At 44.1% G+C, this 24,368-nt stretch overlaps 1 protein-coding gene across 2 annotated transcripts in view; it reads right to left on the bottom strand.

Annotated features, from left to right (window-relative positions):
- OBSCN (obscurin, cytoskeletal calmodulin and titin-interacting RhoGEF) overlaps positions 1 to 24,368 on the bottom strand; it is a 1,961,032-nt gene that overhangs the window by 1,395,258 nt on the left and 541,406 nt on the right. For both annotated transcript variants that reach the window (XM_069211034.1, XM_069211033.1), the window contains 5 exons: positions 16,464 to 16,730; positions 14,322 to 14,588; positions 13,029 to 13,295; positions 12,322 to 12,588; positions 2,925 to 3,191 (listed from right to left, as the gene is read on the bottom strand). In XM_069211034.1, the coding sequence (XP_069067135.1) occupies positions 2,925 to 3,191; positions 12,322 to 12,588; positions 13,029 to 13,295; positions 14,322 to 14,588; positions 16,464 to 16,730 (1,335 nt within the window). The remainder of the gene's footprint in view (positions 1 to 2,924; positions 3,192 to 12,321; positions 12,589 to 13,028; positions 13,296 to 14,321; positions 14,589 to 16,463; positions 16,731 to 24,368) is intronic.

The raw sequence follows: 24,368 nt of genomic DNA, 5'->3' as shown, positions 1-24,368 counted from the left end.
GTGCTTGTTGTACCTGTGCAGAGCGGTTGTTGGTATGCTTTTTGATTCATTCTCTGATCATGATTATGAGACAGAATCTGTGTCTGAAGCAGAGGAGGAAATGCAAGATTCTGGTAGTTAATTTTCTGTACGAGAGGAATCATCTGATGATGAAGTCACTCTCAGTGCGGATGAAGTGCCTGTTTTAGATGAGGACACTGATGTGCCAATGGTGCAGCAAGAACCATCTGGACTGCAACATGCAGCTGAAAGGCTTCCCATTGGAAGAGCTGAACTCTGGGTTTCCCCAAACATGGTGCAGCCAGTTTTGCCTGCTTTTACCGGTGTTGTGGGGTGTACAATGAATACTTGTTACCTATAAATTTCTTTCACTGGTTTATGGATGATGTATTTTTGGATGAGATTGTTGAACAGACTAATTTGTACACTGAACAGTATTTGAGGGACAACAGTGCTAGACTTAGGCCCAGTTCTAGGGCTACCCGATGAACTCCCACAAATCTGGATGAGATGAAGACGTTTTTGTGTTTAACCTTTTTGATGGGCTTGATAATGAAGCCATTGCTATCTTCATAATGGTCTACTCGCCCCTTGATGGCAAATGCTATATTTCCTTCAACCATGAGTCGTGATCAGTATTTGCTTCTGCTTCGGGTGATGGATTTTGTTGATAAAGGTCTAGCTTTCCCACGGGATCACCCTGATTGTAACCGTCTTTTTAAGATTCAGCCTGTCCTTGATCACATTGTAGATCAGTTTTCAAAGATCTATGTTCTAGGGAAAGAAATAGCTGTTGACGAGTCTTTGGTCCTGATCAATGGCCATTTGGTTATTATGATATATAATTTAAGGGTGTACACTGGTAAGGATTCATGTATTGACCCCACTGGTTGCCCGTCCACTTTTGGAGTTAGTGAGAAGATTGTGTGGGAACTTGGTAGAGGACGTTTTAACAAAGGTCATCATTTATACTTAGATAACTTATACACTGGTGTGTAATTGTTCAGGGAATTGTTCAAAGTGGACACTGTTGCTTGTGACACAATTCCATCCAACCATAAAGGTTAGCCAAGAGAGCTTGTATGCAAGACACGTGAGAAGGGACAGTGCAGTGCTTTACGTAGTGATGAACTTCCAGCTGTGAAATTTGCAGACAGGAGAGATGTCTGCATGCTGACTACCATCCATGATGAAAGTACTTTACCTGTGACTGTTTGGAGTCAGGTTGCTGAAGTGCGCAAACCTGTGTGCATGTTAGAGTACAATAGGCACATGGGTGGTGTTGACTGAGTAGATCAGCGGTTGGAACCTTACATTGTTGTTCGTAAGGCTTACATTTCGTACAAGATGTTGGCTATCCATTTATTCCACTTAGCAACCTTTAATGCTTTTTTTGCATTCAAGGATTGTTCTCCAGAGTCAAAGATGAAATTTGTAAAGATTCAGTAGTCTGTGATAGGCAGCCTTGTTGTAGTGGAACAGGCAAGTGTTCCTAGGGTTGGAGTGGTGAGGAGAGTGGCTAGATTGAAGGATTCCCACTTTACTGATCACATTCCTCCCACACCCAAAAAAGACTTTCTCAGTAGGAGATGTAGAAGAGGTGCGCAGAAGAGGAGTCGTATGTACTGCCCCGACTGTCTTTCTAAACCTGGGCTGTGTGTGCCTGCTTGTTTCAGAATGTACCACACCCTAAACAATTTTTGTGAGCTACCATGAGCATAACGGTGAACTACCTGTTCTATATTGTTTTATATTTTTTTTCAGTTTCAGGTTTGGCATTAGTGTCATGTATTTAGTTAGGGCTTTTGTGTTTGTAGTTTCGGATTTATTTAAAATGAGTTCGTTTTCTTTTTTGTTATAAAAATTGTGATGAAAGTGTGCGTTTACTGGCACTTAGCTGGCGGTGTGCGTCGGCTGGCACTGGTGGTGTGGTGGACTGGCAATTGGCTGGTGCTGTGTGTGGAATGGCACTTTGCTGGCAGTGTGTGTGATTTGGTGATTGGCTGGCAGTGTGTGAGGAGTGACTTGCTGCTGGTCACTACACACACACTGCTAGCCAAACCCCAGTCCACATACTGTGTCAGCCGGGGTGATTGATGTGTTTGGAATGTGGGCATATGATCGTGATGGGCCCATGAATGGTACTGTCTGTTCATGTGTGTTTTGTTATGTGCTGGGCCCATGGCTGGCCGGTCCCAGGATACTTGTTTCTGGTCCAGGGAGGACTTTGCTTGGCAGTTTGGGCTGGACTGTTCCCATGAGGAACAGGGTCAAGACTGATTTTCATATGGCTGGTCCAAATTGGGGTGGCATGGTAGGCAAAAAAACTGATTAAACCCAGATCTTTGTGACTAGCGGTGAATGTCTGCATTGTTCAGCATTCCATCCATCATCTGTTCTTTTTGCTTTTGTCACCCTAAGTTGGAAGGGTATGCCCAGACGTGGGTCCCATGCTCACTGCACCACTGGATTCAAGCTAGCCTGGCTGGTGAGGGGTGATACCCTGAAACCGGTCCGAGGATGCATCATGTATGTAAAGGAGCTGTTCCCCTGTTAGGGGACGACGAAAATGTTGAACTGGAATTTAAGAGATTCCACTTCATCATTTTTTACGGCTACTTTTAATGCCTGCTCAGAGTAGGCATTAGTATCTAATTTATTCATTAGCTCATAAGAGAATATCATTTGCATATTAGGTTAGCCCTGCTCATGAGGTGCATATATAAAACATTTAATTTTCAGTGCCATAAAAAATGAATAATAAATAAAATAATAAACACATAAGAGATAAATGCCTCAATAAATAATATGTCTAAAGATGGGAAAAGTGTAGGACATTGAAAATGTTATAACTGTACCACTAAGTAACCAGCAGCATGTAGGAAAAAAGGAAGAAAAACTGGAAACTCGAATAACTCTTTTACCGTTGACAGTAAGGGTGGCTGTAGTCTCTTGGTCACCGCACACACAAGTGTACTCCCCAGCATCTTTCCCATCCAGATCAAGGACCACCAGTTCGGCAAAAGTTCCCTCCTGTCGCATTTTGTACTTTTTGCTCTGTTTGAGTGCTTTGCGGCCTTTTTTCCACTCCAGTGAGGCACCTGACTTGGTCAACTCACACAATAAAGTAGCAGTATCACCCTCTGCCGCTTCAACGTTTTTCAGTTCATCTTTGAAAAGAGGCGGCTGAGCTGCGGAAGGTAATACAAAAGGATAATAGGTTACAACCCATACAGTTTACGGCTGTCACAGCCTCCTGTGGACAAGACTGACAAGTACCACATCAACACTATTTTACAACAAATGGCACACATGAAATATAGTAAATCCTCAGTGCAATAAACATTCGACAAATAATGTCCCTTTCACAATAATGGAGTTTTGAAAATTAGATGACAAATAATTTCTAATAAACTTGTTTACACAATATGTAACAAAGGTAATCCAAGTGCAGAAATGAGGAACTGTGCGGTATGTGTTCTGAAACAGATATAAAGTGATGCACAAAAACATATAAAACCTTTGCAACAAAAGCATAATAACAATGCAGTAACAAGTAATTTACTAAGTGTCATGAACCACATGAAGTATATAGATCTAAATTAGGTACTGCTGGTGCGTTATTAGAATGTAACAAAAGTGTAAAAGTGTTTTTTGTGTGTGTGTGTGTGTGTGTGTATGCACACTCCTTGGGTTAAATTAGAAGGGCTTGTGAATCTATTGAAACTTAATATAGCCTTATAGCCCGCCATAGCTGTCTGTACTGGCCATTAAAGGCCCGCTTGGCTCAGGCCTTTAACAAGGGAATGGGCCTTTAATGGCCGGTATAGCCCGGCTATGGAGGGCTAGAAAGCTATTAGAACCTTCTGCCCCTACAGGGCAGAATGTTCTAACTAGTTGAAATCCCCTGGGGCTCCTTGAGGCCTTTGTTCACAGTGCTGAAACAGAAATGCTAATTAAAATTATTAATGAGTGTTATGCTTTATTAATTAACAAGAGAAATGGGAGAACTGAGAACCGCGTAATATTAGACTTCATAGATTTGTTCAATCAAATTCATTGGTGAGAGTAATAATTGGTGATTAATGGACCAATTAGGAATTAAGGGGAAGGACTGAAAAACTCTAATAAAAAGTCATGATAAGGGGCTAAAACTGCAGATGTGAGGGGGGAATTGATGATATCAGAAGATGCGATTCGAGATTCTGTCATTGGGCTTATGCACTTGAGAGCCTGATCCGTTGCTGATCGATTGATGACCTGAAGACATAGACTGACTTTGTTGCTGATCCATTCTGTGGATAGGTAGCTATGACAAGTGACTGATTAACTTTTGTGCCTTTCCTTCTAGGTACCAACTGCACTGTTAATTTGTTTTTCTCTTAGTTAGATGTTTTTCCAAAATCATGTTCTAAATTGTTTTCGCATGAAGTCCCACATGCTAATGCTAATATGGGTTAGGTAAGGTTACTTTGGGTGATGCTGACAGTGACAAATGATTGACGAACTGATTGCTGAACTCTGCTATTAATGTTGAGATATTCTTCTTTGTTAGTCTATGTTGAAGCTTTAGAGCAAATGTTTTCTCAGGTTCTGATTAGATTATGCTATTGGTGGTCATTAATGAATTAATATCGAGCTGAATAAATAAAGTTTGAATTAACATTATGCCTTAGAATTGTAACAAATAGGGAAATAAAAATTGTTAAAACATATATTGAGTTGTGGTTATTCATGAATTGATGATGAAATTAACAGTTGGTTAATGTTTTTCCTTAGTGGTTATTGATTATTGACATATATTGGTCACTACATGGCTAGGATACTCCATGCGATTCAAAAGGTTAATCGGCCTATACGTGTCCCCTTGTAAATTTACTTACTAAGGACCAAGCGTGCAAGCAACAGCTGTGAAAGACAAATATTGGAATGTCGGAGATTCAGGCCTTTACTAGCCATTAAAAGCCTGCAGTTACTCTATTGTCTCCAATGGAGTGCTCAACATTTCAATGTTCTAATGAACTTTCTTTGTGTCTCTTGTATTCTTATTATTTTCCCCTTTATGTACAGTCAATTGAAAGACTTTTGATGGTATCTGGATTGTTTTTAACAAAGAGAGTGTGTTGGAGTCTCTAATTCCAGCACACTGAATGCACTTATGATTGGGTACCATACAATAGGATTAGTTAAGTCTTATGCCCAGCTTTCATGTGTGATACAGTGTGGCCTTGGAATAAAGCCAGGATGAACAGGTTTTCTAGGCTCATTTATCTTTGTATCAACAGCTGCGGGGACTAGAGAGCAAGAAAATATTATATTTTCTTTCTTCTGATGGATACAACTACCTGTGGATTCCTCACCTTATGAATTCGATCCTTGCGCCAGCATCCGACGGAAAGTCTTCTTCCTAGCTGTCTACGTCGACGAGGACGTCATAATGGCACGGCTCCGCGTGACGTCAGCGTGCCAATAAGAGGTCCCCGTCGGTGTACTAACGTCAGTTTTTCCTTTTTCCGTGCATTCGACTTCAACGGTTTTTCTTCCTGGCCCGTTGGTTACTGTAGCGATCTCTTGAAGTTACAATGTCGCCTCCGAAGAAGTCCGGGTTTAAGCCGTGTAGGCAATGCGGGGGTCGGATGTCAGTGACCGACCCCCATTCAGATTGTATTTGGTGATGAGCTCTGAGCATGATGTGGAAGGCTATTCTTCGTGCCAGAGCATGAATCCGAAAGCTCTGAAGGAACGAGAAGCGAAGCTCTTCTTGGCCAAGGCAAAGAAGAAGGAACACAAGAAGGTTTCTTCCCATGCTTCTCCCAAAAAACATAAGAAGCGGCGTCATCATGACTCCCGGCACCGTCATGACTCTCGGCGCCGGTCGGAGCGGAGCCGATCAAGGAGTCGTTCGAGGTCGAGGTCTCGTTCGTCACGGCACCAGAAGACGTGGGAAATGAGTCCTAGAGTCACGCCTCAGCCGGAGAGTCCGGGGTTGTCACCGGCGCCTTCAGTCTATGAGGTCACTCAAGGTAGTCCTCGTTTCTCACCGGCGCCGAGGGATCCTGATGTTCCCCAGACGTCTACACAGCAGTACCCAGCGTTCCCGACTCCAGGGACGGATCTGGCCACATTTTTTAATGCAATGTATGCTGTGTTTCAAGCCATGGCCCCTACTGGTGCACCGGCGGGTCCCACGGGGCCATTGGCATTCAATTTGGGCTCGCCGGCGTCGTACAGGGCTGCTCCATTCATGCCCTTCTGCCCTTCAGAGCCTGGTGGTCTGGCGCCGGGGGTTTCCCCTGGCAGGAGTCCTTTGCCTGGGACCGTGGATCCGTCGGCTTCTCGTCCGACTCCTACTCCGCGCCATCCGGCGTCATTGGTGGCCTCATCCAGACTGGGTCCATCTCCTTCTGCACATTCAGCATCGAGGAGGTCATCTGCCGACTTCAGGCCGGCGCCGGCCCCGGCGCCGGTTGAATCCGGGAGCCTTCCGGAACTAATTCAAGGTCTGAGATCATCGGCGTCGATGGAGTCCTTGTCGACGCCAGCTCTGGAAACGCATTTAAGATCTCGGAGGAAGGCGTTGAGGCTTCTGGAGGAAGAGGAATACAGAAGGCTTGAGGAAGGTGAGATAGAGCCTTCTGATGATTTCCAAGGACTTGCCACTGCAAGTGGTTTGGATACTTCCCCGGAGTGGGACATTGCTTCTCCGGGAGAGTTTACTGAGGAGGCCTCCTCTTTCCATGCTGTGGTGAGGAAGGCGGCTGACTATCTGGATTTGCCTTTGTCCTCGGCACAAGTCAAGACTAACCTGCTCACAGAGGTTCTTCATCCTTCTTCCTCCAGTGCGGATCCCTTGTTGCCTTTTAATGAGGCGTTGACTGAGCCTATTATGGACCTGTGGAAAAAGCCGGTGACATCTCCTGCGGTGAACAGGGCAGTGGCGAGAAGGCATAGGAGTGCCCCAGGAGATCCATCATTTCTATCTCGTCACCCGACTCCGGAGAGTTTGGTGGTTCAGGCATCATGTTCTGCAAAATCTGCCCCCGGTACATTCCCTGGTGTTCCAACAGACAGAGAATCCAAGAGGATGGAGCAATCCTCGAAGAAAATCTTCTCTTCTTGCAGCATGGCCCTGAAAGCTACCAATTCCACTTGTGTGCTAGGCAGATACATTCATGCCCTAATGGACTCTGCCAAGGAGATGAAAAAGATCTGCCACAGGAAGTGCGAAAATCTTTTGGGGCCCTTTTCTTGGATGCGCAAGCGGCTGCACAGCAGATTATTCAATCTGGCCTGGATACTACGGATTCTATAGCCAGGGCCATGGGAACATCGGTGGCTACGAGAAGGCATGCCTGGCTAAGGTCTTCGGGTTTCTCGTCGGATGTACAATCCACTTTAATGGACCTTCCATTTGATGGGGAAAAGCTGTTTGGGGACAAGGCAGATTCTGCCCTTGAACGGTTTAAGGACTGTCGGGCTACAGCTAAGTCCCTGGGTTTGCAGACCCCTTCTGCTACATTGTACATGCCTTTTCGTAGGTTTTGAGGGTTTGCTAGAGGTTCTGCCTTTCGTAGGTCTCAATCTTATGCCCAACAACCTGCCAACCCGCCCTATCGTGCCTTCAGAGGGCGAGGTAGGGGCAGGGCTAGAGGTCCAGCCCAGCAGCTCTCTTCTTCTTCATCCTCCTCGGGTGGACAGCAGCAGAAGCAGCCCTAGTTTTCCCCACTTTATCAGTCACACTTCTCCTGTAGGAGGAAGTCTTTTTCTGCAGCAATGGAGGTCAATTACAACAGACTCATGGGTGCTAGGCATTGTGGAAAAGGGCTATGCTCTCCCCTTTCAGGAGTTTCCTCCTCCCTTCCCTCCCCGTCCCTCCCCGTCCCTCCTTTTGTTCAGAAGAACATCTTCTGTTGTTGCAACAGGAGGTTGTAGTCATGTTGGCAAAGGGCGCTATAGAGTTGGTACCGTTGCAGGAAAGGGGTCAGAGGTGTTATTCAAGGTATTTCCTGATTCCCAAAGTGGACGGTCGTCTAAGGCCGATCCTAGACTTGAGGATTTTGAATTTGTTCCTCAAGCAGGAAAAATTCAAAATGCTGACCCTAGCGCAGGTACTGTTGGCGTTGAACGAAGGAGACCGGATGGTGTCTGTCGACTTGCAGGACGCGTACTTTCATGTTCCCATAGTCAAGTCGCACAGGAAGTATCTCCGTTTTGTAATCGGATCGCAGCATTACCAGTTTGCGGTCCTCCCGTTTGGTCTTACTTCAGCACCCCGGGTCTTCACAAAGGTGATGGCAGTTGTTGCAGCACATCTCAGAAAGAGGGAGGTAGCGGTTTTTCCCTACCTGGACGATTGGTTGATCAAAGCCAAGTCTCCGGAGATTGTGTTGTCTCATCTGCGAATGGCAACGCAGTTGTTTTTCGATCTGGGTTTTTCAGTGAACGTACCCAAGTCTCACCTGGAGCCCTCTCAACGCCTCCTGTTCATAGGGGCAGTATTGGACATGACAAGGTTTCGGGCCTACCCCCCGCCTCAGCGGGTGCGGGACATTCAGGCACTGATTCCTTTGTTTCAAAGAGGAGCGGCAGTTCCAGTCCTCAAAGTCTTACGCCTGCTAGGTCTGTTTGCTTCTTGCATTCTGTTGGTCACTCATGCTCGCTGGCATATGAGGGCTCTTCAGTGGTGTCTCCGCAGACAGTGGTTCCAGCACAAAGGGGATCTCAGAGATTCAATAAAGATCTCCAGGGACGCTGTAGCGGATCTTCATTGGTGGTCAGTGGACGGCAACCTTTCCCAAGGGAAACCGTTTTCACTACCACCTCCAGTGGCCACAGTGATATCGGATGCTTCCACTCTAGGGTGGGGAGCTCATCTGGGGGACCTGGAGATCAAGGGTCGTTGGTCTCCAGTGGAACAGATGTTGCATATCAATCTGTTGGAATTGCGGGCTGTACGTTTGGCGCTCAAGGCCTTCCTCCCTTCCCTTCGCGGTCAGTCAGTTCAGATCCTGACGGACAACACTACCGCGATGTGGTATATAAACAAGCAAGGAGGAGTGGGGTCGTATGTTCTTTGCCGAGAAGCCCTACGACTCTGGTCCTGGGCTCAGGACCATCGGATTTGCTTGATGGCAAATCATTTGGCCGGAGTGTTGAATGTACGTGCGGACGTTCTCAGTCGTCACTTCTCATTAGATCACGAGTGGCGTCTCCTTCCGGAAGTAGTCCTCCACATCTTCGAGATGTGGGGTACTCCTCAGGTGGATTTATTTGCCACTCGGGAGAATGCGCATTGCCCGTTATTCGGCAGCCTCCAGTATCCGATGCAAGGGGTGTTGGGGGACGCGTTTCAGATGCCCTGGACCGGCAAGTTGCTTTACGCGTTTCCCCCCATACCCTTGATTCCTCGGGTTTTGAGGAAGGTTCATCAAGACCGGGCCCAAGTCATATTGGTAGCACCGGACTGGCCGAGAAGGGTATGGTATACAGACCTACTTCAACTCTCTCAGTGCCCTCCGCTCCATCTCCCGCTCAGGGCAGATCTCCTCTCTCAATCGCAGGGGCAGGTTCTACACCCCCACCTCCAGAGCCTGCACCTTCATGCCTGGAGATTGAATGGGGCAACCTGAGTTCTTTTTCTCTCCCACCGGATGTAGTGGATGTTATACTATCGTCCAGGCGACACTCCACTAAGTCTATTTATGCCGGAAGGTGGGCAAAATTTGTGTTGTGGTGTGGAGAGAACCAAAAAGATCCTTTAAAGGCCCATCTTTCAGATGTACTTTTGTTTGTTCTCAGTTTGGCGAAGAAAGGCTGTGCTATAGCTACAGTAAAGGGTTATTTGGCAGCTCTGTCGGCGTTTCTTTGCCTTCCGGATCAGCCATCTTTATTCAAGTCTCCCATTGTACATAGGTTCCTTAAGGGTTTGGTGAATAGCTTTCCTCCTACCCCTTTTCACATGCCTCAGTGGGACTTAAATCTTGTTTTAACATTTTTAATGGGTTCGCCTTTCGAGCCCATGCATTCATGTCCATTGAGATATTTAGCCTTCAAGACTGTTTTCTTGATCGCGATTACTTCTGCTAGAAGGATTGGTGAGCTTCAGGCGCTCTCCGTTAAGCCTCCTTTCACTGTGTTTTTCCCTGATAAAGTGGTTCTAAAAACCAGGGCTGCTTTTCTGCCGAAAGTTGTCACCCCTTTTGATTTAGGGCAGAATATCACTCTTCCTGCTTTTTACCCTCCTCCCCACCCGTCTAAAGAAGAAGAGAGACTCCATAGGTTGGATCCTAAGAGGGCCCTGAGTTTTTATCTTGAAAAAACTAAAGACTTTCGTTTGGATGAGCAACTGTTTGTTGGGTATGCTGGTCAACAAAAAGGCAGAGCTGTACAGAAAAGGACACTCTCCAGGTGGGTCATCTTGTGTATAAAGATCTGTTACTCTTTGGCCCCTCCTGAAGGTATCAGGGCCCACTCTACTAGGGCTAAATCCGCATCCTCGGCTTTGGCGAGGGGAGTTCCATTGATAGACATATGTAAAGCAGCAGCCTGGGCGTCCCTCCATACTTTCGTGAAACATTACTGTTTAGACTCCGAGATGAGGAGGGACGGTCACTTTGCTCGCTCGGTATTGCAAAATTTCTTAGTGTAATCAGGTGGGCACCCACCACCGAGTGCGGTACTGCTTGGGACTCTATTCATAAGGTGAGGAATCCACAGGTAGTTGTATACATCAGAAGAACAAGTTACTTACCTTCGGTAACGCTTTTTCTGGTGGATACACTGACTACCTGTGGATTCCTCACGGTCCCTCCTGCCTCCCCGTTGCCTGCCTGGTTACACTCTTATCTTGCAGTATTTAGGTTTATATTTATATATATGGAAGCGCATATATATGTATATTTATATGTATATAGTGATATTTCTCTATTTATTTTGTATATTTATGTATCCCAGCTTTCAATAAGAATGGATTATTTAAATGATCAAAGTTTTTGAGTGTGTATATCTTTCTATATTATTTATCAATTTTCATGGTCGGTTTACTCCTATTTGCTTTAAAGGCATGAAAAAACTGAGGTGAAACTGACGTTACTACGCCGACGGGGACCTCTTATTGGCACGCTGACGTCAGACGGAGTCACGCGGAGCCGTGCCATTATGACGTCCTCGTCGACGTAGACAGCTAGGAAGAAGACTTTCCGTCGGACGCTGGCGCAAGGATCGAATTCATAAGGTGAGGAATCCACAGGTAGTCAGTGTATCCACCAGAAAAAAGCGTTACCAAAGGTAAGTAACTTGTTCTTTTGCACGATTGGCTATTGTGATTCCAAATGTGAGCTTTATATAAAATGACTGAAAAAGAAATATAGGTATTGGTCAGTATTTAAAAAAATAATATGGGTATTTTGGCTAAGTCTAACACACCAAAGCGGTCAGATTAAATCAGTTAGAGACGAAGGGGCATATTTATGAGTCCCTTGCAACGTCGTTGACTCACTTTTCGTGACACAAAGGCGGTACATTCCTTAAAACCATATCTATGAGGCCATGCAAAGCCACTTTGCGTGGCTTTGATTGGTATCGTAGATATTAATGAAGGCAAGGCAGTGCAAATCGCTGCTTTACCTTACTCTGCTCAAGGGAAGTGTTCCATGGGCGTTGCTATGGGTGGTCCCACACGTCTCCCATGGATTTTGACGTATCCCCATATTTACCAATCCTGGTAAACTCGAGGTTGCACCAAAACCTTAAGCGTCCCCAGGTGAGGCACAACAAGGAGAAATATCCTTAATTCTCCTCGTTTTTTCCTCTTTCTGTGGGTGCAGCATTCTGCACCACACACATAAAAAGGAAAAGGCCTCCCAGGATTGTTTCTGCACAATAAAATGCACAAAAACAATCCTGCCTGCACCGCAGACACCCTTGCACCCTTGCACCATGGTGCAAGGGTACCTGCGTTGGTGCTAGGGAGCCCATTGTGCACCAGAGCAGGAGGAAAGGACAGGAATGTGCCATATTCCTTAAATACGGTGCATCCCTGCCCTTTCCAAGTGACGCAGTGCAGCACAGCAAGGTGAATTGCTGCACTGCGCCACTTTTATGTAAATATGGCCCTTATTTTGCACCGTTTTGACATTATACATTTTTCTTTACACAGATTTCCATGTAAGGCATAAAAGCCAGCTAGTATCTAATAGCCAACCCATTAATGACAATAAGTCCAAAGGCATAGAAACAGTACGTTCTCACCCTAGCACACAATATGTCTAGTGAAAGAAGCTTTACAAATGTTGAAATGCTTGAATTCAGAAAGAAACCTACTATGGATTTTGACACGAGCAGAAGTTTGCTGATTTCCGGTGTCACAGATGTAAGTCCCTGAGTCATCTGGGGCAGCGTTGTGAATTAGAAGTTCTGCCATGGTGCCCACTTGTCTGATCTCATACTTGCTACTAGCCTGTAGATCAATTACTCCTTTTCTCCATACCAAATGAGCATCAGCTTTTGTGATCTCACAGCTCAAAGCCACCGTGCTACCTTCCTCCGCCTCCGCATTTGTAAGATCTTGTTTAAAGCGGACTGGTAGGGCTAGAAGGCAAGATAGATACAAAACACATTTCATGACTGTTCACCAGAAAAAATGAAACCCTGTATGGACAGGCTGCACCACCATGTTTATTCTGCCAGCTAAGTACATTACAGAATACTCAAATAACTCTCTTGCTCCTAGGGAAACTTTAAGAGGATTTTCATTACAGAATATGCCTCCAAACATCTGGGATGCTTGTTGATTAATCTCCAGAAGCATCAGAGGGAGGAAGGGACTTTGACAACACTCATTCAATTCACACTTCTTAGCTTTGCAAGAAAGACAAAATATCTTGATCAAGTCCGATTTGGTGTGAGGAGTATTGAATTGTTTTGAAGTGTTAATGTTTGGTGGTTTAGGGTAGTCACTCAGATGTATGGAAGTTAATCCGAATGAATGGCATGCTGCAAAAAGACCAAAGAGAAGGATATCTGCCTACCAGTTACTTTGACATGGGCGGTGCTCTTTTGATCACCAGTATCGCAGGTGTAATCTCCAGCATCTTCAGTTTTTACGTCATTAATGTAGAGCTCCACTACTGAAGCCAGCTGCTTCAGCTCATACTTGGCACTCGGCTGAAGGACCTGGCCTCCCTTCGTCCATTTTACTGGTGCGTCTGCTTTGGTGAGCTCACAGTGCAGCTTGACCCTGCCACCTTCTTTGGCAGTCTCATTCCGGAGCCCACGCTTGAAAAGTATTGGCAATGCTAGAAAGGTAGAATTGACACATATAAGCAGCTAAATGCAACTATGTGTGTGTCCCCGTGCATGCGCATGTGTGTGTAGTGATTCTTCTGCCCTTCTATCAATAATGCACTGTGCATCTGCATATACGATTTATAGTATAACATTTACCAAAACCAAAATGCAAGGGGTTAAATTTGTGCACTGCGGTAAAAAAAATTGCTTCCCTGTGCAAAATTACTGTAAAGCGCAATGTGTGACATAGTAAAGCGTTTTTCTCATATAGGTTTCTTGTGCTCTACTAATAACATGGAAATTGACATAAGCACTGTAGCAAAAAATGTATATGCATTTTTAAGTGAAGTTGCTCTAACCTTTGCTATTAGTTGGATTAGTAAGGAAAAGCTTCAAAAATCCATGAGTTTAGCCACAGTTCACTGTTTAATGAGCTGTCTTTTTGTGACAGTCGAGCAATACCACAACGCTCCTAGCTCTGCCTGGCTTGCAAGAGCTTCAACAATTTCTGAGGATCAACTATGTCTATTATTTAATCACCAATCTGTACATGAAAGCTGGACATTCCTATTTGCAATTATGCCAACACTTAGGTCTGCCTTGTTAGCAGATCTCTTCTTTCTAGAGGCCATTTAAAAAAAAAACATAGTCTATTTTATCTGATACTCAGTTACATAATGATATACATTTATCTTCTTTTCACTACACACAATCAAAAAGGATACTGCAGTATCTTGCTTGTTCGATTCAATAGATCTTTCCCTAGTGGAAGAATGATTGCTTTCCTGATATTTTGCCCCTAAATCAACATATAATATAAAACAAGCAATGGTTAACTTGTATAACATAGTCCTGTATTGTAATCTCAGGTTTTGGTGACATTCACAAACAACTCGAGCTTCGGCAACTATGGCACAGAAATATTTCTCTCTCGCTCTCGATCAGTCATGGCAGCAAGAAGTAGCTCAGTCATCAGTGTCTTCAAGCGCCCATGCCTCATGCATTGTTTGAGGAGCAAGGTGTCCTTTACCTACCATTTACTGTCAATGTAGCTGATGTTGTCTGGTCTCCGGTGTTGCAAGTGTAGCAGCCAGTATCTTCAGGTACCAGGTGATGGATCACTAACTCAGCCACAGCACCAGCCTGCTTCATCATATGTTTATCGCTGGCATGGAGTTGTTTGCCATCTTTACTCCATTCCACTCGTGCATCAGGTTTGTTCAACTCGCAGCTCATTGTGACTGTTTCACCTACAGTGGCTACTGCGTCCTGCAGGTCCTCTTTGAAAATAGCTGGCAGGGCTAGATGTGGGTAAACAGGTTCTTTCGGTTATCCAAGGTACATAGCTACATCTTTATCAGGCAGCGTTCCATTAACACACGCAGATAATGACAGTAAAGGACGTGACAGCACTTGAATTTCACACACGCTGGATGCATATAAGGGTTAACCCCTCCACACTAGGCAAAGTGCTCTACAGCTATTTTAGCAGAAGACTGGAAATGGTTACTTATACGTTTTGCTCAAAGGATTCAGGGGCATATTTATACTCCATTTGAACTGAATGTGCGTCATTTTTTTAACGCAAATTCAGCGCAAAACTAATTCCATATTTATATTTTGACGTTAGATAAGTCTAACATCAAAATATTGGAGTTTGCTCCATTTTTTTAGATGTCTGAACCTACCTTGCTTCAATGAGATGCAAGGTCGGCGTTCCCATCTAACAACTAGTGCTAACCCAGTAGCCCCATATTTATCACCTTGTGCTAAAATGACGCACGGGTGGGAGGAGGGGCTAAATATTGGTGCAAAGATTGCTTTGCACCATTATTTAACCCCTGGGTCAAACCAGGGGTTAGGGGACCTGTGGACCCATCTCCATGGTTAAAAACTATGGAATGGGTCTACAGGTGCCCTCCTCAAGCCCCATGAAAACCCCAACCCACATCAGAGGGACACTAGAGGATATGGGACCCCATCCCAGGTAAGTAGGGTAAGTATAGGTAAGTATTTTCTTTTTTCAAATTAAAGTGCCATCGGGGGCCCAAGTTGGGGCCCCCTCTTTGGCACAGGGTGCAGTGGCCATGCCAGGGACACAGGTCCCCTGTGCTGGCCACTGGGGTGGTGGGCATGACTCTTGTCTTTTCTAAGACAGGAGTCATGTGGTATGGATGGTTTTGCGTCAGAAAATGACACTAGGGTGGTTAGAGGCATTTATTTTGCTTCTAACCAGCCTAACTTCATTTTTTGGTGCAAAACCCCCTTTTTCCATACCGCCACCCCAACCCGGCTAACGTCATATTTTTTTTTTACACTAGCCCACCCATTGAGCCGGCTTGTGCCATTCCATAAATATGGCGCCCGGCTGGCGCAAGCCGGTGCTAACCTTTTTGATGCAAAACTGCATTAGTGCAGTTTTGTATCTAAAAGTATAAATATGCCCCTCAATCTATAACGGGAACAACACTGATTCCATGAAAATTCCCTGTGAGCAAGTAAACAATGAAAATAGAAATTCATGAACCCCAAGCTTCAACTATGCATTCATACGTACACAGACAAATAATATGTCATGTAGCGTAACTACAAACTGAGTAGTGTTGGCAAAGTCTATAATTTACACTATATGGATGAATCCGATGCCTAACTTAAAAGTTGACACCTTTTCAGTGATGGCATTACATGGTCAAAAAACATGGTTATCGGAAATATGCTCTGTTTATACAGAGAGATGTGTGTCTGTGAACGGAAGCGCACGTCAAAGTCATGGGAAAAGTTCATCAACAAGAGCGTGGAAATCAAAGAACTTGGGACAAATTATAATAGTGCAATGCTTTTCAGGTCGGTGGTTATGTTTAAAGTAAACCACAATATTTTAATCAACCTGAATAAAAAAAGAATATATTTTGGTATTGTCCCCATTTGTAAAATACACATTCCAGAAGATTAGTAGTATCATTTCATACAGGTAAGAGTAGTTGACATATATTCTTTAGCAATATATATTATTTAGCAATGGGATGAGTGAGTAACAAAAGACAGACTGAGTGACGAGTCTTCGGGACACAGAAATTGGGAGATTGCAGATGAATGTTATAAGTGACGTTACAATACCAACAATGTAAGGTAACAAGTCGCAGGAACTAACGATGTATGAAAGTATCAGCCCCTACCAACGACAGTTAGCGTTGCTTTCGTAGACTGGTCTCCTGAGGTGCAGGCGTAGTTTCCTGCATCTTCAACTCTAACATTATGCACCAACAGCTCAGCAGTGAGGTCTGTCTGCACCATCTCATACTTTCTACCAGCTTTCAGCAATACACCTTCTTTCTTCCACTGCACTGAGGCCCCAGCCTTGCTGAGCTCGCAGCTGAGCTTCACAGTGCTATCCTCCACGGCTTCCTGGCTTTGAAGTTCCTTTTGGAAAAGTGTCGGCAAAGCTACAAGGTACAAGGGATACTTGGGTTAGACGCTAAGAATAAAGAAATGTTAGACGAACTACCTGTACGGAGCACAGCAGGAATCTATTAGTAATTATCTGTAAATTAAACAGCAGGATAAAGTTATCAAGATGACCATATCATTTGACCATATCATTTGAGGAACGTTAAGAGTCAAATGTAAAATGCATGACGATGTCACATTCCAAACATCCTGGAAGACCAGTGTCAGCAAAACATGACCACTGACTAACCACAATGCAACAGGGCAGTGTAAATCACATGGTGCATCTTTTTGACACCACAAAATGATATCAAATGAAACTCCATTTGCATCATTTGGATCATCAACATCCTTCTGTTTACTGCTGGGAGGTTAAGGAAAGGAATGGAAACTGTTCACAGTCAACATGGAATTTAGGGGCATATTTATACTCTGTTTGTGCTAGATTTGCATCATTTTCTTTTTTAACGCAAATCTGGTGCAAACGTACCTCTGTATTTATATTTTGGTGCTGGAGATGTCTAGCGCCAAAATATTGGAGTTAAAGTCATTTTTTGCCTGCAGAAAACTACCCTGCATCAATGAGATGCAAGGTATGCGTTCCCGAGCAAAAAATGACTCTAAGGCCCTAGCGCCTTTATTCTCCCGTGCAAAAATCATGCACAGGAGGAGGAGGGCCTTAAACAATGGCGCTAAGCCTGCTTAGCGCCATTATTTAACACCTGGGTATGGACAGGTGTTAGGTGACTTGTAGGCCCACAGGTGCCCTTCCCTGCCCCCAGGGACACCTCCACCCACCCACACCCACACCTGGAGGACTCCTAAGGATGGGGGGACCCATCCCAGGAAAGTCCAGGTAAGCATTTTGAAAAAAAAATCAAAGTGCCATGGGGGGGCCTAACTTGGGCCCCCCTACGTGACCCTTAGCGCAGTTCAGTGTCAAAAATTATAAATATGGGCCTTAGGATCCGGTTTTCAATTGTGTTCCTTCCTCTGCCTTCATGACCCCCTCAGACTAAAGGGGAGTGGCAGAAGTATCAGGGTCAAAAAACAAAACTGCCAGGGTCAAAGCTAAACCAGGGGTAGCAGCAGTTTCCCCTGCCTAGGTGGCCCATTGCCTTGTTTTACACAGTAAATTCACATTTTGTATGCACTGGTAAATAGATTTCATCACCCATAAACCCAGAGTAGTGTAATTTTACATGTGATCAAATCTCCTCACAAGAGAAGGCAACTGGCATTCCAGAGAAGGTGAATCACAACTTAATAAATACCTTGAGTATTTTAAGGCACATTTCCTTTCTGGGTAAGGTCAGAGATTTCCTCATGTCAGAGGCAGTAGTAAATTCATATCCAGGATGGGAATGAGTGGGAATGAGTAGGAAACCACCATAAAAAATTATGTAGGCTGCGGAGAATGAGTTTTACACGGACAAAAATTATCTCAGAGAACAGAAAAAAACACAAAAAGTTATAGACTGAGTATGTACACTTGTCATGGACTTAGACACATGTAACTGGGCCCTAGGACGTTATTGGCAATGTCCATTTGGTGACAGCACAGGTTTTGGTGACAAGAGTCAATGAGTACTAATTCTTTGCCATGCAAGAATACCTAGTCTCAGACTTTGATGTATTGCAATGAACCTGATGCCTAGAAAGGTATCCACCATCACGAGATAAGAACTGAAACATTACATAACATAAAAGCAGAAAGGTGCTTTGACGACAACAGTCTTTTCAGACTTCTACTGGTCAGCTGCTGAAGAGCTCACACTAGCTCCTCTGGTGGAATCCTTTGATGGTTTCAGTAGGTCAGAGTTCAGTTCAAAATGGCCTCCCTTTTCCTCACAGGCAAATGTCTAGGATCTCTGCTACTTTTCAGTCCCTACAGGTGCATTCTCCCACAGGCATATGAAGATCAATGGACAGTGGATATCTCAAACATCCATTAGAGAGACTCATGGTGCATTTCAAGTATTGATCGCCAGCTATAAAACTAACTACTTTTCTCTTTGCATTCCTCTTCTGCTTTAGAAAGCAACTAAAGTTCTCTTCATTTGAACACTGTCAGAGTCAGAAACAACTTTTTTCGGTCTAGCTAGAAAAGTGAACACTGGGATGGAGAATAAATGAGCTGATCTGTCAAGGTAGCAAGATATGGTGTGCACTGCCTTTGTTACAACTCCAGATAATTTGTGGTGATGTAATTTCACAAATATCAACCATATTTAAAAATATATCTATTGGATATGTAGTGCAAGCTCTATACTGATCTATTTAGGGATAATAATGTGTATCAATTAAAGGAACAACATTTGAAACATTACAGTATTATCTGCATGGCTAGATATTGAGCAGCCCCATTAAACCAGTGGTCTTCAAACTTTTAAATGCTACGCCCCCAGTGAAAAAAAGTCATCAGGGCCCCCTCCTAATTGTTCACAATTATTCTATTCAATTGGCAATGTACAAATATGTCTAGACTTATTTAAACATTGCAGTTATGTTCTGACAGTGTTATAAAATGCAATCAAATACATGATGCCAAACATACTATTGTGGCCAGCCAGGTCTAATTAACACATCAAATTATCTATCCACCGTGTGATTATTAGAATTGGGGGTGGGGGTTTTGAAGAGTATTTGGAGCCCCTTCTCTTTTGACACATACTCCCAGCTTGGATATAAATGACAGAATATGTTAGTGATGGCCCACTACAGAGCAGTTAACTGCTGCTCATTTTGTTTCAGCATAGTGCTCCTTTTGTTCACAGCCTGGCGACCCCTGGGATGACTTGAGGCCCCCAAGGCATTAACCTAATAAAGAGATAGAATATTTTTAATGCCACTTATAGTTGAAGACCCAAGTCTGCCTTGCAATTTCTACATTTGTTTACTTTTCAAACAAGGCGCATTTGAGCATCTTGGAGCATGTCGTTGCCTTAAGACAGCAGTAGAAAAATGCAACGTTCATTACTAAATATATTACATTATGGCGTTTCATGCATTTCTGGAGCACAGACAGAATTTTAGCATTCACAAAATATCGTCACAGTTATTCCAAAGTCAACCAACTAAGGGGGTCATTTAGCCCCTGGAATGCAATCAACCCACTCTCCGGGGTTCTGAGGACATGGTCTCCATCTTCCGGGCTGAGGGCCATCTGCCCTGTTCCGAGATACCGACCTTCCTGGTTGGATAGCTGTACTTCGAAAGAGCCACTGCTGCGGCAACCCCCTCGGAAAACAGCAGGCTTGCCCACTGGTGCCATTTTTAAGTGCTTACTTGCTAAACTGTTGTTGCGAAAAAACCTCATAAAGTGCAAGTTTGTTTTCTCGAAGCAAAGAACAAATGGCGTGGACATGCATAAAGTTTTCTTCCTGCATGTGCGGCCACTCTGTATTTTCTCTGCTTACGTCCATCATGGATCGCGTGATGAATACAGGGAGGGAAAATCAGTAACGTTAGCCTGACCCTCAATAGGATGAAGCAATCACCACTGTGACCTGGTGCCCTTTGGCTGATGGGCCACAAGGTCAGTGGTTTATGCTGTGGAATCAGTGGACGATTTCCAACGTAGTATTCTAAACAGAGGAGAACTGACAGCCTGGCAGGGTGGCGGGTGGTATTCCCTCTCCGTCAAACTCTATGTAAGGTTGCACAATACTTAAATTAATCAGAAAAATGGCAAAGTGGAATTTGAAAATGTACTTGGAATTCGTAAAAAAAAAACAGGTTTGGCGATAAATGAACGCAGATGTCATGATTCAGTTAGTGAATTTCCGTGCACAGAATCGAGAAGGAAGGGGAGGATTAGGAGATTTGGGTTTCATGCACAGGACGTTCTGGCGGACAAGGGCCCCGCTTGTGGACAGAAGGTTCACACTAGAGCTCTCATCTATAACATGGTCCAAAATCTAGTGGTAATGTCCATCAGTGGTAGTTCCGTTACTGAATAGTACTACAGTTGAATTTAGGTGTGAGCTGGAGAATAGGTAAGCATTATATGCCATAATCATTTTCAGCAGGCCAACTATATGTTTTCTCTTCCATAAACCAGAGGTAATCGGCGATGGAAATACCATAGTGTTGCAGAAATGCACTCATTAATTAAAAATGATTTCTGAAACAGAAGCATATCATTTACTTAGTCAGAATAATATGTCCAAACATGTATAGTGGGAAAACCACCACTGAATCATGTATAAAGACTTAACATGAACACCTGTCGGCAGGCATGGAAGTAAAATACCGATAGTTAGTTGGGAGATTGAAAAGGAACAATTTGCACTGGAATTCCAAAATTTCAGAGCTTTGAGGAAGTGACTGTGTCTCAAAAGAGCTGCATAGCGATAATAATTTGAAATAAAGAACACAAATGCAATGGTGTCTCCTTTTCATTTTTGCATCTTCTACCGAAGGAGAATCGGTGCTATTGTTGTGTGAAGTACTTGTGCTGGGCCAATCTTCAGTCCCAAACCAGAGTCTGGATCTTGATTATAAGCTGTTAAATGGAAAAATTGTGTGGTATCGTGAGTACCACATATTTTAAACGAAACCACAACTGTCCGCGTGAAGGGAAATTGTTTTTGTTGGAATGTATGTATTCAAGCAGCCGTTTCAGTGATACATGCTTGTTTTTTGGGGACGAAAATACTGAAGAAAGGTATAAAGTTAGAAGTTAGTGAATAAAATAATGTACCATAGCACTGTAGTAAAGTTTCCCTGGCAAAATATTTCTTCATTCTGCAAACTCCTTTGGAAATCACTAAGTCAGAAATAAGCCCACAGTTGAAGCATGCACCCACTGGCCTTGGCAGGTGCTATATATCTGGCCATGCAAGCAGTTGCAATGTTTGAGATATGTTGTTATTGCAAGCATATGCACGAAGATAGAAATTTTGAAACATGCAACCGCCTAAATGTGGTTACCATAAGATTACAATAAGCATTTAAAGTTTAAAAAGTACTCCCCGGCCGTTTTACCAGTAATGTTATTTTAATAAGTAGTTTTTCACTTGTGTTATCCGTTTTGTTATTATTGGTGAACGTGACAAGAACACATAAACACCTATGCAAGCAATCAAACTGTAGGCAGGTGCAAAACTACGAAGTCACTTGCACTTTTTGTAACAGCAACTTTAAAACATGCATTTGCAATGCAGTAGGTCTCGGATTTGGGAGAGGTGGAGCTATTGGCATTGTAAATGACAATTTGTTTTATCTATGTGTTTTGGTTTGTAGCGGATTTGATGTATGTAGTTTTGAGTGGAATTATGTGATTTGAATTGCAATTGTTAGCTGTGGAATTGTGTGGGGTGGAATTTCGTGGTGTGTAGTGTACTTGTGTAGTGGAATTATGTGACAGGGTGAATAGATAGGGGTGAGAGTAGGTGGTGCTGAGCTGGTGCTGATGTGGTGCTGCGCTGATGCTGAGTTGGTGCTGCACTTGTGGTGGTCCACTGATGAGGAGGCACTGCTGTACTAATGCTGAGATGGTGCTGTGCTGATGCCGAGGTGGTGCTCAGGTGGTGCTGTGATGATGCTCAAGTGGAGCTGAGTGATGCTGAGGTGGTGCTGAGTGATGCTGTGGTGGTGCTGAGCCATGATGAGGTGGTGCAGCTGCACTAGTACTTAGGTGGTGCTGAGCTGCTCCTCAGGTGGTGTTGAGTGATGCTGAGTTGGTACTGTGCTGAGGTGATGCTGCGCTGATACTGAGGTGGTGCTGCTCTGATGCTGAGGTGGTGCTGCGTTGGTGCTGAGTTGCTGATGAAGTGGGGCTGTGCTGGTGGTGGTGCGCTGATATGGAGGTGGTGCTCTGCTGATGCTGTGATGAAGCTATGCTGATGTTGAGGTGGTGCTGTGCTGGTGCTGAGCAGTGCTATGCTGATGCTGAAGTGGTGCTGCGTTGGTGCTGAATAGCTGTTGAGGTGGGGTTGCACTGGTGCTGAGGTGGGGCTGTGCTGGTGCCGAGGTGGTGTTGCGCTGGTGGTGGTGCACTGATGTGGAGGTGGTGCTGATGCTGAGATGGTGCCAATGCTGAGATGGTGCTGTGCTGATGTTGAGGTGGTGGTGTGCTGGTGCCGAGGTAATGCTGTGATGATGCTGAGTTGGTGCTGCACTGGTGGTGGTGCACTGATAAGGAAGTGGTGCTGTGCTGATGCTGAGATGGTGCTGTGCAGCATAAATGTAGTGAGCACATAGAGGTGTGTGAGCGATGTGTGTGTACGGTGGGAGCTTCGGGAATGGGGGAATACATTTCTGAATGTCAGGAAATTCCAGAGCCAAACAAGGTTAGGTAGAGGAGGCCTGGGTGTCCATAGTAACCACCAGCAAGAATCCAGAGATGCAGGTTAAGGCAAGCAAAGGAAATTCCAGAACTATATAAAGATGGTGCACAGATTACCAAAGCAAGTCAGTTCAACACTAATGGTAACCAGGGATTGAATAGCTGTACAAATCTCATGTTGCACGGTAGAATAGAAATTAATTTTATTATTTACTGATTCTAGAGATCGGTTAAAAGAGAAACGTGTGGTATGACCTGTAGCGTTTGTTCTTCTGGATCACAGAACTCTGGAAAACAAAAATGTAGTTTCAGCATGTCTTAAAATAGTTCGACTAGCTTGGCAGCAAAAAAGAACGGACACTCATCCATCCTCTTACTATGTCTGCATACCAGTGTATGTGTTAAAGTCCTCTTTGTAACACTTTAAAGAACACTTAGCTCATGCTGTAGCACTGTTGGTTCTGTGCTGACTAAATATACAGCTGCCTGCACAAATTATATATTCTGTGGTTTCTTTAATTGTTAAACACTGTGTTTCTAGTGTGATAATGTTGCAAGTACATGGTTTAATACCACGTTTCAGGAGAAAATGGACTGATTAGTTAATAAAAGAATTAATCAATTTCTTAAATCCACAATCGCTTTCCATATTGTGCTTATCTGAACAACAAGGCAGCTACAGGAAAATATGTGCCCAAAAGCAGTTCCCACACCTTTTAAATGGAAACTCCCAGAAACAACAATAATGGGGTTGCAGGAGAGTGATGGAAATGTAATAGTCACACAGTGTGTTATTAATAAAGAGAATTACTTCTTCAGGTGCAGAAGCAGACACAGTGAGAGGACATATCTAGACAGCTTGGAGCTGCAAGTAATACATGAGCAAATGATCGCACCGCTGGTCACAGTCACCAAGCAACAGCTTTTAGAGGCAATAGCTGACTTACAGTGTGGCCCAGGCAACTGTTGATCAGTGAGCAACTTTCAGATGACAAGTTCCAATCCCTGTGAAATAGATAGCTCTGAGGTCTAATGAACACAGTGCATGAATGTGTATGCGTGTAACTTAAAGAACATACAACTTATAACAGTGATGTGTGTAAAACTTGCAAGGCGCTGTTTTGGACCCCATCTGGTTGATTTCAGTTCATGCAGGTGAAACAGAAAGTGACACTTCCACTAGCCTTCACTGTGTGCGTCACTTCTGTTAAATGTGAATCAGATATAACGAAGACAGACTTCTATAAACATGCATATTCTAAAACTTTAAGAATGTAGGTGCATGCGGGCGACTTTGAAATTATACAGTTTACTAAGAACCGAGCACCGAGTCAGCACACAT

This window comes from Pleurodeles waltl, chromosome 10 (genome assembly GCF_031143425.1).
Source record: "Pleurodeles waltl isolate 20211129_DDA chromosome 10, aPleWal1.hap1.20221129, whole genome shotgun sequence".
In the NCBI taxonomy this organism is placed as follows: Eukaryota; Metazoa; Chordata; class Amphibia; order Caudata; family Salamandridae; genus Pleurodeles; species Pleurodeles waltl.
The sequence above is the reverse complement of the archived record's forward strand: the minus strand, read 5'-3'. Positions and strand labels throughout refer to the sequence as shown.